We start from the raw sequence: 17,344 nt of genomic DNA, 5'->3' as shown, positions 1-17,344 counted from the left end.
AGGGGATTCATCAGGCTTTACAACAATGTATTATACAATATTTGGTATTATTAAAGCTGAGAACTAATCAACCAAACACAAGTTTCCAGAGTGGGTCCACTCCTTTACCATCAGCTGGACCCATGGAGAAGTGACGACAAGGGCTTTGCCAAAGTGAGGGGAGAGTGTTCGCTGGTGGAAAGAGGCCTTGCCAATACCCAAGAGGCATGGATCTTTCAGGAGGAAACAGATTATGAAAATAATAAATTGCTAATGTTAAAGCCACAATTTTGTAGACATTTCCTTCAAGTTATAGTCTGCAAAGCCATCCTGCTTTTACCCTGGCTGATGGCCCATTTTTAAACTCCTCCCACTTGGCTTACCTCTTTGTCAACTGGGTTGTAAATGGTGCAGACACACTTTTTGTTCTGATCATTTCGGTTCTAGTAAATACTGACCAGAAATATATAATGGCATAGTTTAAACTGAACTGCTCCAAAATTCTTAGTGTTTCATTGGAGACTTGGTTATCAATTTAAATGGAGATGAAACAACCAAACAGGATGGTTAATCTGAGTTTGTGTGTTCTTGCCCCTGCATGTGTAACTCTCCATTAAATGACAGACAGCTAAACAGGTTTACTGGGCAAGGATTAAAAAATGACCGAGATATGACATGTTCAACTTCATTATTAGTAGGCTTTCTTACAGTGCTTTTGAACTCCACAAGAAAGTGTTTTTTCAATCTAATTTTTGTATCAATCACAAAAAAAAAAAGTTACTCAACATGATGAGGTAACTATCGCATGTGAAAGCAGAGCCAATCTGAATCTTAACACATGCCAAATGGAGACAAAATCTACATCAATATCCATTTGCAAACTTGAAACAAGGGAGATTTGCTCACAAAATTTCTTCAAAGCTCAACACATGCTGAAGACACATATTCACCAGAGGCCCCGCTGAAGTCTCTTACTATGGCAGGCATTGATCCAAAACGACAGATCTCACCTGAGACTCACCATGTGACCAAAACTGAGCAACAGACAAACTGAGAAAAATGTCACTGAGCTGTCTGCTTTCTCCACACAATCAACACTCTACACGTACATGAAACATCACACTGCTGCATACAGTACCACTACTATCACCAAATAGTATCATTACTTCATTTACAGGCCTAAAAAGGTCTCAACAGTCCCCCTTTTAGTGACTGTTAATGGAAGTTTCCTGACTTTTCCATGACTTTTTAGATGTGCCTAGGTGACGAGAGCCATTTCTTGTAAAATGAGGGTCTTTAAGCAACATCAAGTCTCCTTCCTTCGTGTCTGGCCGTGTGTCTTGGCACGACTTTGAAAAACACGTTTCCATTATTGATGATGCAGATCGGCGTGTCTGAAAGAACTTGACGTAGGAGGGGTACAGATCTACCATTGCAGGAGTGAGAGGGGAAAAAGAGAATCTAAGAGGTCTTGCTTTCATTGTTGCAGACACCTTGGACATTATGGTTGAAAGCACTTCATGAGTGTGATGGGAGGGGTGGATCTGGGAAATAATGGAGTCAACAATCAATCTAAAGATCCCAATCATCATTTCATCACATATGTATGTGAGGAGTGGGGTGAATTGTACAGCCAAGTTAATGCATCTTCACTTAGATATTTTAAAATGCTGGTTTCATCTTGAAGAAAGGGCAACTCTTTAAGCACAGGCTCCTTTAAAGTTTGTGCCACGTTCAGGGTGGATCATCTTCACAGGACCGCCCAGTGAGAAGAAGAAGCGCAGTGCTTTGACGAAGCTTGACGTATCCATGAATCTATTACCTCAATGTGTACAACATGAACACTTAAGCATGTCAGAAGTACTTCCCACCTTTTACTGTTTGCTGAACCTCCTTGGGTACAATGAGTTGAGATGCTACAAGGGTCATATACGTCCAACCCTTGTTGGTAGAAAGGGGTTCTGAACTAAAACAATCAGTTAGGGAAGCCACCATGTTTTGTTTTGCCATCCTACCACAAAGTTTTCAGCAGATGACACACTTATGCAGACTGCTAGAAATGTGTTTCTAGATGCCAGCAGTACAGATAGCACCCTTTATGAAGATTTAGCTTTGATGTTTAACTCCCATGTGGTAGTGTCTTATGATTACAGTAGCAGCATAGCTGTGACCAGGAACAATGAGAGGACATAGGCTCCCAACAACTCCGGACACAATAAAGCATGAAGTGGGTATAGGCAATGGATCCAGTTAAATCAATACAGTCTTTCATATGTATGGAGCCATGAAATCCTTGGGACTGTATTTAGTGTGATACATACAAGAAAACACTGAGACACTTCAGAGCTGAAATGAACTGTTTTATCACACATTAGACAGTGTACCAGTGCAGCTTATTTCACTCAAGGGTATATTACTTGTCATAATAGTGACACTTGGATTACATTTGTCCTTTTAGTGTGTCGTTAAGAGCACAACAGAAGGTTTTCCAAGTTCTTCAAAACACTTACTACGTATCGTGGTGGTAAATAGATAAATATATATAAAAATCTATATTCTGGGGTCTGAAGTGTTGATGAGGTGTGACTCACATTACATGTTGTCTTAATGGCTGGATGGACTGAATGAGACATGGAAGAAAACCAGATACTCTGGTTTTTGAAGAGTGATTTAAAACAATTACATATTTCACCATTTATAGGATAGGGAGGAGCTCTGCAACTACTCTGGTTCATGCATATCATCCTGTAAGCAGCAGATTGTCCATGTTGCGCAGTTAAATAGGGACTTGTGTCATACTAGCTGTGATGGAGATAACATGGAGCTGAGTGGAAGAGTGATGAAGATACCAGATCCAAACTGCAAGGAGGCAAGAGTGTAAAAGAAGAGAACTGCCAAGACTTAATGATTTCTGGATGAGTGAGAACCCTCTGAGCTGTTGGGTGGTAGGAGGGTGTCAAACTCTCAACTTAATTAGTCACTGTGTTTGTCATAGAGGATCATGTTTACCTCTCCCACAAGATCAACAAATGTTTCATAAAAAACTGGATTTAGTTCTCTTGCATATGCTCCGTGTTGCCTGCTGGCATCCTCATGTAATAATAAGTACTTTAAATGTACTGGCAAAGAAGGCTTTGGGGCAGTACAGACTATTTTGATTTCGCACCAAGTGATACTTAGTTTGACTTCTATTATTTAAGAGTTCTCATACAAAAACACAGCATCCATTAAAAACATGTCTCCATTTGCTTTTGCATGCAATAAATTAAAAAAAGAAAGATACTGTTGTCAAAATTTTTGTTATTTTTACTGTTTTTATTTATCTTTTTACTTGTGTTTTTGGGCTTTATAGCAGCAGAATGATGGTCTGGCTACTGTGTTGTATTTTCCAAATTGAAATTAAGAAAAAATGACTAGCAAAAAAAGTTTTGTATATGTTTCAATTTAAATAAATCTGGCCAAATAATTTCTTAGTTCTTTCTAGCTGATAAAAACACCTTTTGTCACTTAATTGAAATGATTATGAACAAGAAATCAGTTTGACTGCGATGGACTGGCGGTTCGGAAAATGAATGAATGAATGAATGAATATATATATACACACATATATATATATATATTAGGGCTGGGTGATATATCGAATTTACTCGAGATATCATTGCTAGTCCCCTGTGCGATATAGAAAATGCCTATATTCGTCATATTCGAGTATCCTGTTGTCGCGCAGTTGTTTTTAGCTGTGGGCGGGGTTTTCTGCCTCATCCGCGACTCTGCACCGCTTTGCACTGAGAGTTAAAGCAAGCGCACCTAGTTACGTATACAGCGTGAGCTACGTGCTATGTGCTACGTCATGAGAGGCAGCGTGTAGCCACTGTTGCCAACTTGGCGACTTTCTCGCTAAATCTGGCGACCTTTTTTGTAAAAAGCGACTAGCGACAAATCTAGCAACTTTTACTGGAGTTATTGGAGACGTTCCTGGTGTTTTGGCGACTGACTTTAAAGCGCATATTGTAAAGTTTTTGTCACGAACGAGAGTCTCTCCCCGTCCTAAAGCACTCAGTCGCTCCGGCTGCAGCTGCAGCCAGTCAGAGGAGCAGAGAGGACACCTGCACGACTCCACCTACAGTCACAATGAACAGTGTGTATATATATATATATATATATATATATATATATATATATATATATATATATATATATATATACACACACATATATGTATATATATACATATATATATATATATATATATATATATACATATATATATATATATATACATATATATATATATATATATATATACACACACACACACACACACACACACACATATATATATACATATATATATATATATATATATATATATATATATATATATATATATATATATATATATATATATATATGTATATATATATGTATATATATATGTATATATATATATATACACATATCATGAACTGCCCTTTAGTTTTGGTTTTAAGCCATTCAGACATGGACTTGCTGGTGTGTTTCAGGTCGTTATCTTGTTGCACAACATAAGTGTGCTGAGCTCGAAGTCATGAACTGATGGGTGGACATTGTCTATCCAGATTTTCTGGTAGACAATCACAAACCACAAAGTTTCATCACAGCAAGTCATCGAGCAGCAAAGCAGCCCCAGACAATCACACTACCACCACCATGTTTGGCTGTTCGTGTGATGGTGTTTTTAAATGCTGTTTTATTTTTACCCCATGACTCTCTTATTTTTGTATTGTTGTTTCTTATTATTGTTGTTTCTTATTATTCTTATTGTTGAATTACTACAGGGAAAGTTCCCTACTGTTCCCAATCTTCTCCATTTGTGGATAATGGCTAACATTGTGGCTAAATGGATCCATCATTACAGATGTAAAAGAAACTGCAGCACTTCAGACCAAAAACTCCAGAAGTGGGTCAACCTCCATATAAAGCCTAACTTTATCATAGCAATTGTGACATTATGCCTTGAAATGAGGCACAAATTCTGGGTATGGTCACTTTGAAGGACCATGAAATTTTGTGGCTGCTACCCAACAACTATGCTTTGTGGCCTCAAGAACTCCATCCAGTCCATCATAACTCATTAGTTCCGGCTTAAACACCCAACATGGTGACAACTGTGATAAACTATATGCTTTAAACTGCTTGTTAAAAAACCCACAGGTGATTTCACAGTGGCTACACTCACCTTTGACATACAGCCTCTAGAGTTTGCTTATTTCTCTTCTCTTTTTGAAGTCAAGACATCAGTTTCTACATAATATGATGATTCAGCACCTATAGGCATTGCCCCAGCAAAAAACCCATCACGGGGGAATGTTGTCACAGATAATTGAAGAGACAGATGCGATAGCCAGCTTGAGGCTCCCTCCAAGGACTGAGATTGTAAGAGGGACAAGCTGGTGGTTCAAAGATTGTCCCTCAACGTGGAGATAATCCAAGGCAAGAATGCAGACTCATCTATTCATGGTGAAAAAGACTAAATCCTTGTGAAGTGACAAAATCATCCCTGCGAACTGCTCGGCTGCCATCTCGTATCAAAGGGTCTCAGTTATTTCTTCTGGTCAAGGGCTTTAACGCAACATTGGCTTTTAACCACTCCAATGTTTCCGCAAGGGAGACAGGAAATAAAATGGCAGTCCTTGTTCTATATTTGCACTTCAGCTCCAATCAGTAGGGATAGCTGTGGTGATTTACTTTTAAAAGGAGATGCGTGTATTCTCAGAACACTTTCCTCTTCAGCTGTTTTAGTCAAAACAGCAAGGCTGTTTGCAAACACCACTTGGAAAAGGTTGAGAATAAATGGAGTTTACAACCCCAACTACCTCAAACACAGTGACAAACTTAGGCTGTGGTGGTCACAGATCTTACATTTAGTGACAAGTGAATGTTTCATCTCATTTCACCATGTTCCAAGTGTAAAAACTTGTTTTTATAAGCCAGTCATGTCAACTCTCAGGCTTCATTCTCAAACAGAACTCAAAGGACGTGCAGATTCTAACTTATCTCGCCCATTAGCATCTAATCATAAAGCCCAGAGAAATTATTAATCTTCCAGAGCACAATGCTAGTAAAAACTGACTTTCCTGTATCAGTATTCATCATGCACAAGGATCTCAAATGAATAAAAAGGTTTATTTGTACAGCTGTTAACCCTTCTGAAATCGACACATTTCAAAGATAATACAATAAAAAGGCTGTGACCACAATATGCTTTGTGGTCACAGCAAATCCAGTGCTGAAGCATTTACCTCACTGTCATGCAGATCTACTCAGATTCAAGGTGCTTTGTGTGTTTTCAAGCATGGATGCCTCTTTCTCAGGTCTCGTAAGTAAATCTCAATGAACCTCGGCCAAGGTGAGAGGCATGCAGATAAGTAGACTGCTCTGCTCCATCACTCCGTTTACTGTTTGGTATTGATGGTAGCTACTGCGCAGCTTCATCTAAAATACAGACACTCTGAATTACTGCCATGGATCAACATTTGTAAGATGTATATTATAAAAGACTGATGGAAGATGTGATTGTTAGTGTATTTAAACAGAGAGAAGAGTGTTTTATTTGTTTGGTTTTTTTTTTTGTTTTTTTTGTTTCTCACCATGAAACTGCATGCTCAAGTATTCTGAGCATCAAAACAATGGAGCACTCACTGACAAAGGATAATGTGGGCAGAGTTAATTAGAAATGAGCTAAATCAACACTGGGTTGAGCTTTAGATGTCTGCAACAATAGAAAGGACTGAGACTTTCAATAATGACAAGATAAGAGTATTATAGAGGAGATAAGATTGTTTTCTGACTTCCGAAGACATTCAAGAGTGCTTTCAAGTTCACATTAGTGCAGCAGTGCACGTCTACTTGCATTTTAATATGAGACCATACAACAGCAGCAGCGGTGGCGAAGCGCCAGCTGAAGCAAGTGCGTGCACAGCTAGAGACAGACCCACGCACCCACAGGAATCTGCAATGCTTTGTTGTTAAAAAAAAAATAAAAAAACAAAAAAAACTTGTTAGGCATTTTGCCTTTATTTAACAGGCAGCAGAGTGACAGGGGACATGAAGTAGCAGGGTTATGACAGGCAACAACCGCCTCACAGCTTTCCATTCAACTGTGGAAGCTGCTGTCATGTCATGTGCACCCCAACCGTCAGGCCAGCGTGGAGCCGTCTTCACCTGTTTTAATCGATATTAAAGCTTTATGTCAGTCTTGACTGCAAATATCTGACAGTAGTCTCCGATCTGTGTGAGACTAGTGAATCACATCAAGCACAAAGTCAGTTTTATGTGTGATTCTTGCATGTATTTTCATTTGTATGCGAGACACTTTACCTTTTCTACTCCTAATTTGATGCCTATTTCAGTAATGTGGAGCCTGCCTTCTGGCCTGCATCACACAACGGCAATTAGTAAAAGCTCTTCAATCATGCATAAGACTGCTGACTCCAAGCAGAAATACAGGCAGGAAGAGAACAGTATAATGTAAACCATACTCACCATCAGTGAAAAAATATTTATCACAATCCAAATACATCTTGCCAAGCCACCAAGAAACACATCTAATAAATGTCTGCATGGGCACTAATGACTCTGTGTTCATTACAGTTGACAAGTTTAATCTACTAACAAGGTGCACAAGCATTTTTGCTAATTAATTGCGGGATTGTAAAGTGCAGAATGAAGATGAAACAAATCAAATTTCGCATGCTTAAACCTCGCCTGTGGAAAGTAGCGTTGAGATCTATAAATGTGTGTCAAAGTCATTTATTTGATTTGCTCTCTGAGGTTGTTGCTTACCAAATACATATTTGCAAGCAATTTTCCCCAATCTGTTTCTGCTGCCGGAAAAAATCTGTAGGCGTAAATTGCTTTAAAAAAAAAAAAAAAAAAAAAAAACAAGACAAAAAAAAAAAAAAAAAAGGAAAACTATCTCCTGTTTGTGTATAATTGAAATTCAGGGAGCCACATTTGAGAATGTGAGATTATTAATAAAAAGCAATGGTAAATTTGCAACCCAAGCAGCATACAGGAGCTTTATGTGGCCTACACATTCATATGCAATATAGAAGCATCTGTCTTGTGTAGAACTAATGTAAAACCATGATTGCAGATCACGTAAAATAGCTTGCAAAATGTATGTAAAAATTCCCCACTTCCATTATAAATAAACTAAACGTGCCATGCATGTGATATGATGCTTCGATATTCAAATCAAAGCATAATTTTCTGAGTCATATATTGGCTAAAATTGTGATCTCTGTCTAATTGTACTCTCCTAATATTGCTAAATTACTGTGCATCAGTGCCTATATATAATGAACAGCAATTATGCTATAAAGTTAATCATATGCTATTTTAGTCATATCCAGTTTAATATGATGCCATGGATGGCTGCAACTTTTTTATATTGTAGCTTCAGTGATTACTAAAACTGACAGGCAACAAAATTAGTCGCATCATTAAAGAATTCCGTCAGACATCAGTGACAAAAACATAAACAGGCTTTAGCATGTATTTTTTAAGCAATATCCCAGTATCCTTTAATGGCAGCTATTCTGAGCAGAGAGCTGTGAGCTGCGGGGTGCCACACGGATTTCTTTGGGTCCTCTCGTGTCCTCGGTATTTATTAATGATTTATCTTTAGTTTTAAATCATGCCAATGTTGCAATGTATGCTGATGACTCACCAATTTATTCATCGGTGCGTACACCAACTGAATTAATGAGGATTTTAAATGCAGACAGAGTTTGACTAAAAACAAATTAGTTTTGAATTTAAAAAAAAAAATACTGCTTTGGGTTAAAAAAATGTGTTGAGGGAAGATCCTAAGCTATGCTTAACTATTGGAGAGGTAGTAACTGAACAAGTATCAGAGGTGAATCTTTAGATAGTCAAATGTCTTGGAATAGTCAAGTTGACAAGATGGGTAGAGGTATGGCTGTGAATAAATATTGCAGGAAATTTATATCTACTCATCTACTCATACAATTAAATCAGTTATACAAGATTTAGTCTGATGGTACTTGGACTATTGTTCTGTCATTTGGTCTAGTACAACAAAACGTAAATTTGACAGGTTTCAGGTCGCTCAGAGAAAAGCTGCAAAATTACTTGTGCAATGTTCTTATCAGACCAACGTTAGTGTCATGAATTGTCATAATTAAATGCAGAATGTATGATGCAATGTTCACGGATAAGTTTCATTTGAAAATTAGTTATGACCAAAACCCCAGAAATGTTGCAGATTGTCATTTCATTTTACAAGGCTGATGTTAGCAGGCCGTTTCTTGTTGCCTTTATGTAGAACTAATCTAAAACGGAAGACAGTAAATTACAGGCCAATGTTGACATGGAATACATTACCAGATTTTTTTATTTTAGAAAACAATATGGTGAGTTTTAAAAAGAGGCTCAAATTATTTCTGTGGGTTTGACTGAAAAAAATACTGTTGTGATCAATTTGTGTAACATTTATGTTGAAAGTGATGGGATAGGATCATTTCTTAACATAAAAAGTGAAATTTAAATATAATAACAATAACTATAAGTGATTTAACTTATTAATGTTTCAAAGGAGTGGCACTGTTTGCTGAATTCCATTCAACACCGCATCAGCAAGCTTCAGGAAAAAAAAGCCAAACAAAAGAGAGAAATTTCCACAGATATTGTTGTTTAACAGATTTGCTTCACACGAACGAGGCTGTGTAGGGTCTCAAGAGGTTTGTCTTATTGGACACATTAACGATGGATTGTAATTCAGGAGAAGTTGCGGCCCATACCGGAAACAAATTTCAGAGAGGAAAACACAACTTCAGCAGTAGTGGACGTCCACGAAAGGATAATGGACAATGTTTTTCTGTAATTACTTTCATGGATTATCTTGTAGCAGTAGGTCACTAGGACTCTGCAGAGGCTAGAGACCAATCAGAGGAAACAGGAGCTGGAGGGGGGGGGGAGGAATTATTTTCCTGAGTGCTCCAGGAAAATAATTTTGCATTGTTTTGTTAAGGTATTGTAAGGGTGCATGCACCCTTTGGTATATGTATTTTAATGGTTTTAATTGTGAGTCTGCCACAACTTTTGTAGGTAAAGTTGTTTGTAGGTAAAAACTGAAACTTTGCTGAAACTGTACTGAAAAAAGTGCTTTGTTTGTTTTAAGCACAGCACTTACAGCAGTTATTTTGGATTAGGCAAGGCAAGATTATTTGTACAGGACCATTCAAAAATAGGTTTACTCAAAGTCCTTAAACATGATGTTAAAGCAGAAAAAAACTATGCCAGGGAAAAAACTATGATGATGTTTATAAATTTAAGCTTGAAAGAAACAGCACATTTGGACTTTTAAATTAAAAACCAGTGAAAAGCAACTGAGAACATGTAGGTCTCAGTTCAGAACCTGTGAATGTTTCAGCTGATCTGTGGCTTTCTGAGAGTTTGTTCCAGACTTGTGAAGCATAGAAGTTGAATGCAGCTTCTGTTTGTCTCATTCTGGCTCTGAGAACTGATAAAAAAAAACCACATCCGGATGACCTGAGGGGTCTGGTGGGGTCATAATGGGTCCCTGATGTAGTTTAGTTCTAAACCATTCAGAGCTCTACAGACCAACAACTGAACTTTAAAGTCTATGATCTGACAGACAGGCAGACGGTGTAAAGACCTCAGAGCTGCACTGATGGTCCACATTAGTGAAGACTCAAACAGCAGTTCTAAATAAGCTGAAGGACTAGTTCTTCCAGGTCCTGCTGCGACATCACATCTTTTACCATTGATTTTATTGTTGGTATAAGATTTGAGTTTTAACATTCTGCCTCCTTCTGTTTTACTGCAGCGCTTGGTGGGGTCTTCCATTCACTGGTGTGCTTAGAATACTGGGAGTTTATGATGTTAAATACTAAGTATACAATGACTGGTTTCCCAGCCGTAGTATGAATATCTAACATTTTGTCCTTTCTCGTTTGTATTTTTAGAGTTATAGTTATTGTAAAAATTAGCATGTATATGACCCATCCTCACTGAAGTTCCTGTATGCCAGTGGTCCTCAGAAGTTATAGTGTGAGATTTCACTTCTTGCTGGCACAGCCGCGAACCATCTGTTAAAGTGCATCCTTTTACCAATTGCCATATCGCTGTGTTTCCATTCACCTACCTGTACATCAGGTTTACTTTGAAACGGGCAAAGAAGTAAACATATCTTTTGTTCAGAAGTGTCTATTTTATTTTTCTTTACATTTTCACTGTTTACATTAGCTTTTAGTTGCATTTCTTGCTAATCTGGACACAAATGACAAATGAAACCAGTTTATTGCCATGTACGCACATAGAGAATCTGCTGCGGCTGCAATGACACTGTAACAAAAAGTTCCACAAGAACACCGAGATCGGCAAATTTTGACTCTAATGTTTATAAGCTACAAATGCAAAACTAAGCAAATCAAAAAGTTACAGTTTAGACAAAGATTTCTTTTTAAGATTAAAGGTAAAGTGTGTGAGAATTACTGACATCTAGTGGTTAAAATGGGCATAAACATAAATCCAAAAGTCAACCAGTGTTGTGAATAGATGGTGGCCAGTGGTGGTCAAAATTCTTCCAGGCAAAAACACTTTTTATCTGAATGGATTTAGTTCCCCTTAGGTGCACTCCTGATATGGGAAAACTGTTTACTGTGTTTTTTTATGTGCTATTTAAAGCCAATTCCACTAGAAATGGCTCATTCCAAGAAAACAAAAATGTAACTTATTGTCAGTAGATTGATTAAATGCCAGTGGATAAAGTTTTAAAACATGGTTAACACTTTTCTTTCACCTTTTGATCTGGTTGCACCATACCTTTAATTAAATACCAATTACTAATGAACTGCTACTTACCTTTTTGTAGGTGATAATGAATTTTATCATATGGCCCACTGGCATGTTCTGAGTGAGGTATTCTCTCATACTGGGCAAGGCTGGCTGGTAGTGGATCTTCGCTGGTGAGAAAACAACACAGCATTAATTTTTTATTCTAATGTTAATCCTCCTTCCCAGATCTGATCTGGTGTAGTACTGTATAAAATTGCTGTAATACATAAAAGAAATCTATACATCATTACAGAGATGGAATAAAAGCAGAGAATTGTGACAGACACTTGAGCTAATCCGTCTATTGATCAGGATTAAATTAATGGCTTTGTTAATAAATCCCCATCAAGTCAAGTGAGCGTGCCTGCTGCCTGGCACCAAGAGGTCTAATCGCAGCACTTACATCTGTAAAAGCTCCATCTAAATGATGTGAAAGCAGTTAAGTAACTTCCTTAGTATCTTATCAAGGGTAGTGTACTATATGGCACACATGAGGAAAAGCCACGCTTTCTGTGCCACTGGCAGATGCAGCAAACATCTGGCCAAAAGCCAGGCTTTTAACAAATGAACCGATGGGAAATGTGAAACATTTTTAAACTGTCAAAGGCCTGTCAGCAAGCTCAAAATAATGCCCTTAAAGCTCAACAAAATTCATGAGCCTGAAGCAGTAAAATTGAATAACAGTGACATGATAAGTGGCACCAAACTAATCCAACATGGTCACCTAGACGTTCCAATGGCAAGACTGTGTGCATGACATAAGACCTGTCAAGCTGCTTCATATCCATAATCCAACTGGTTTTGACAAAGCTTTCTCAGCTGATAGCATGAATTACTTTCTACTTCATTATTTGTCAGGCAGCCCTTGAATAAATAAGATCTATTCTGGCATTGCATGCTTTTGAACACAAAAGCGCATTGATGATGTTGCCATGCTCTCAGTCGTGCACAAATCTGACCAGACACTTTGGTGGAACTTCATCACAATTCAGCATCAGAGTCCAATTAACAGGGCATCAGGAAATATGAACAATGTGATGGAGATACGGCTAAATAGCATAAGGTTTAGAATACAAAAATGCTCTTGAAAGTTCAAAAACAGCTAGCTGTGACTGTTCCTGCAAACAACTGTCAGCTATTTGCAGCAGTGAAAAATAACGAGTGACATCCTGAATTCTTTTAGGCAGCCACCAATTTCTGCTCCCTGACTTGTGAAGGCACCTTACATTTGGCAGCCTCTGAAGACCTCATAAATCATTTGTGTCCACGGTGGAGACGCTAAGAACTGTCCCTGACTAACAAAGATGAGGTAAGAACTCTTGAGAATGGATAAAATGTCCTCAAAAATAGATGCACAGTATTAATATTGTACTTACAGGCTCAGTCAGACGAGCTTAAGTTAAAGTAAAAAAAAAAAAAAATCCACCTTGTGGACAGTTCCCTGGCAGAGAGTTTAATGTTGGCCTTAGAAAGTTATAGTTTATTGCAAAAATGAAAATTAAATTTACTCTTTTAGCAAAGGGAGATGGTGTCTGAAGGAATGTATCATATTCATATGCTAAGTAATCTTAGTAAGAAGGCTCCAGGAAAAGGCAATATCCTTCAATCTTATGCAAGGGGTCAAAGAAAACTGTCTCTGTACATGCCTGTAGAAGTAAAATCTTGCACGATTAAAAGAGAAATGTGGCTTTTTTTTTTTTTTTTAAATAATTCATGCATCAGAGGGTTAAGAAAAACCATCAGCATAAGACTAAGAAAGTCTTCACATATTGTGCACGTGACTGGCAAATGCATAGAAGATGAGCAGCATTATGAAAATGCTAGCAACGTGGTGTTAGCCAACAGTGACCACTTGTTGCGTGTGAGAACCACTTTTTCAAAAAACAGCCAATCACTTATTTGTGATTTGTGATTTTAGTGAGTACTTTAATTCAAAGCCCTACTTATGAACTCTGGCAGATTTTCTCAAATATATCTCACAGCTCATAACAGTGGCTGATTATCTTGCATCCTGTCTCTTCTCTGAGCTCTCTCTAGTGAGTAAAAGTCGGACTTTTGTCTTGTTTCTAGCTCTGTCCCTTCTCTGTCTTTCTTTCCCATGCTATTTAAAAAAATATCCCCTTGGAGTTCTTTGCTGCATCAGCTTTGGTGCGTTCAAAGAGACCTCTGTGTTTGTAGCCAGTTGCATGCCACAAGGAAACAACTGATTCTTTACATCACAAAAGCGTTTCCCATTAAAACAAGAGTTAAGTAGTGCTATTTTAACATTCCCACATGTACCTACTGTGCATATAAACCAACATTCAGAGCCTTTTAATATGCAAAAGTTATTAAATCAAGCCATTACATTCTTCAAAAGTGTTTTGTTTTAAATGTGTGTGTATTATCAGTGACTGGTAATTGGTTATAGTATTTAGACGCTTTGTTTCAGTTGCTGTTTCTCATTGTGCTATTTCTGCCTCATTGTTCTTGTTGAAAGAAGCAGAAAAAAGAGAAATTTGGTTATATCAAGATATGAGAGCTGAGATAGCAGGTTTGAAGCAACCATGTTAAATGCTAAGACTTGATAACATGATAGCAAACATGTATGCACTATGTAACTAATTAACTTAATTTATATGTAGCTAAAAGTTTTTTTGTACATATTACCCAACTCTACTCATTTGAGTGATTGGAGTCAATTATTTTAAAGATGACAGTCAAAATACTGGATTGACGCTGGAACGACACGTGGAGGGAAGTTCTGTCTACAGTTATGACACAATTCCGAACACCTGCTGTTTCTGAGGCTCTTTCACTTGACAGCTCATCTTTGCAAAACAGTTGCAAGTTCAACAGCATGTGTCTGCACAAATGCTGGTTCCTGACTGTTGTAGTCTAACTTCTAAGGACGCTACTTCCCCCGGAGTGTCTGTTCATCGTGTCTCTGTCTGTCTTCATGTCATTTTCTCTTTCTATAACACCATGACACTTGATCCTCTCCGACTTACTGTTAGCAAACACGCCACTGGAAAACTTGACCTTTTTTTTCATCCTTCTCTGTAACTGACAGGAGTCAAATCTGAGGAAGCTCTCAGCGAGGGGCTTCAAAATTTCTATTAATGTCTCACCGGGTCCCTTTAGCAGAGCACACAGGAATTGAGGGTCTTCGAGCGTTGGAAGGACGAGAAAAGTGAAACATGAAAAGCCACTCAAATCAACACACGACATCAAAGAGATGATTCAGAGATGCAGCTTGCAAGTGGCAATTTATAGAGAGCGGTGGGAAAGCATCATTTAGAAAGTGTGGCAATAGCTACTGCTAACTTTAACTTTAGTTTACACCTGTGCATACTATGAAATGAGATCATCGCTTTCATCCTGAAACACCAACAGAGGAGTGCTCCCAACTGGTCGCAACAACCTGTTCCATGTAACCAAAAAAAACTTTAATTTTCCATGACGCCAGTAAGTCTGGCATTTAATCAAAACAAAGTTATGTGAACCTTTTAGACCACAGTTCTGGGCAGGTATCCATAGCCAGAGTCTCTTTTAAAGCAACAGGCAACAATGACAAATAGATGCAATTTAAAAAGAAAAAGTGACATAAACTGGAAAGCCATCAGTAACAGGCAATACTCTTCATCAACCACTCAATCCAGCTGCTTGAGATAAAGCTCTGTATCTACCAACACGTTACATCACAGACCCTTTATTGAATTACCTATAGAGTCCCTTGACAGTTATTGAAATTGAAGGTTGTGCAGCAGAAGCAGACGCCCTCCATTTCCCAATGCACACAGTATCCTTCCAACATTACCTCACAGTATCTGCTGCTGTGCTCAACAAAGATACACTTGAGGTATATGACATTTTTGGCTAAAGTTGAGGAATTAATTTAACTGGATGGCTTTTAATCTCCTGTAAATGAATAGCTCACCAAATATTGCTGAGTTGGTGGACAACAAACATAAGTTATGTGCTATGACATCATGAAATATACAACTGTATTTTATAAAAATGATTACTGGTTATTTCACATTAAAATGAGTTTTGTGTGGATTCTTCTCTGGTTTAGTAACTGCAGAAGTAGCTCTTGGATATTTTCCTTTTTCAATAAATAATGATGTTCAGGATAAAGACTAGCCACCCTGACAGAAACTACGCTACCGTGAATGTTCAATGAGGAACATCTTTTTCCCTCATCCCACCCTTCATTATCTGGTGTTTGGCCTTTTCATCCTGCTGCGCTCTGTTACGTCCAATTTCCCACGCTGTCAAACTCACCTCATTCTCAAATTTGATCATCACAACTGTAGTCCAGTGGTCATTGGTGACTTTCTGAACCAATCAGGCGGATTCATGCCGCCTATAACTCGTCGTTTGTCCAACCTGCATCCTCTTTATCTTCACATCTTCCTGGTACATAATAAACATCCTGCTGTTCGATTTTTTTTTTTAAATGTGTTGCTGACCTCTAATTCAAAATGAGCTAATATTTTCTGTAAAATGGTAAAATGTTTCAGTTTCAACATCTAATATGTTCTTCACTTTCCACTGGGAATAAAACATTGGTTTATGAGATGTGGGAACAAAGGTTTTATGACACATATAGTTCTTCAAGTTTGCTCAGAAACCACGAATAACTTCTAGATAATCTAAGGCCTTCCTTAAATTAAAAAGGTTAATGTTTGCTAGTCGACCATGAAACACTGAACAGAAATAATAAGCATACGTCAAAGAAAAAACCTACAGATCTTCCATTTACTGTTTTAGTAAGATAATCAAATTGAATCAAAACTTTATTAAAGGACACACATATGATCGATCACACAAAAAAGTACTGGACAATAAAAAAATAAAATAACATAATTCATAAGAGCATTTATTCAAACATAGACTAAACTGCCAAGGATTCCACATAGTAGGAAGAACCTGACCAAACTCAATGGAGGGTTTGCCAGTACATACATCTATACATGAGACTGCACAACACAGCAGAGGAAGTAGGCACACCACATTAACAGATATTCACTGCTCCATCCTGGCACTTTAAGCGACAGCCTCATTGCATCGTTATGGTACATTGGAGCATAATGTCTGTGGGTTTTTGGACAAAGGTTGTGTGAATGGATCCAACCAAATTAGAGCTTTAAATGGTCAGAAGAGGAAAGTTGTCCTATTCTGGAGAATTTCCTCTTCCCAGCCTCATTTGCCAGCTTATCAGGGACATCCCGAAGCATTCCTCGGGACATTCCCCCTGACTGTAACCAGTTCTGGGATATCGTCAAATTTTGGTTTCATGATGCACCAAATGCTTTGCATTGGTAAAAGGTCTAAAATGCAAGCAGGCCAGTTCAGTCCCCAGACTCTTTTCTCCTGAGAAGCAAAGCTGCTGTGATGGATGCTGGATGTGGTTTAACATTGTCTTTCTGAAATCTGCAAAGTCTTCCCTGAAACACACGTCTGGATGGGTACTTTTCAGCATTGATGGAGCTTCACAGATGTGGAAGGTGTCCAC

The 17,344-nt window shown here is 38.0% G+C and overlaps 1 protein-coding gene across 1 annotated transcript in view; it reads right to left on the bottom strand.

Moving 5' to 3' along the window:
• LOC306768145 (putative flavin-containing monoamine oxidase A) overlaps positions 1 to 17,344 on the bottom strand; it is a gene marked incomplete at its 3' end in the record, with an annotated part of 100,409 nt that overhangs the window by 56,695 nt on the left and 26,370 nt on the right. The window contains exon 8 of the mRNA XM_079256377.1: positions 11,872 to 11,972. Coding sequence (XP_079112503.1) covers positions 11,872 to 11,972 — 101 coding nt within the window. The remainder of the gene's footprint in view (positions 1 to 11,871; positions 11,973 to 17,344) is intronic.

The sequence above is a fragment of the Telmatherina bonti genome (genome assembly GCF_933228915.1).
Source record: "Telmatherina bonti genome assembly, chromosome: 17".
Classification (NCBI taxonomy): Eukaryota; Metazoa; Chordata; class Actinopteri; order Atheriniformes; family Telmatherinidae; genus Telmatherina; species Telmatherina bonti.
The sequence above is the reverse complement of the archived record's forward strand: the minus strand, read 5'-3'. Positions and strand labels throughout refer to the sequence as shown.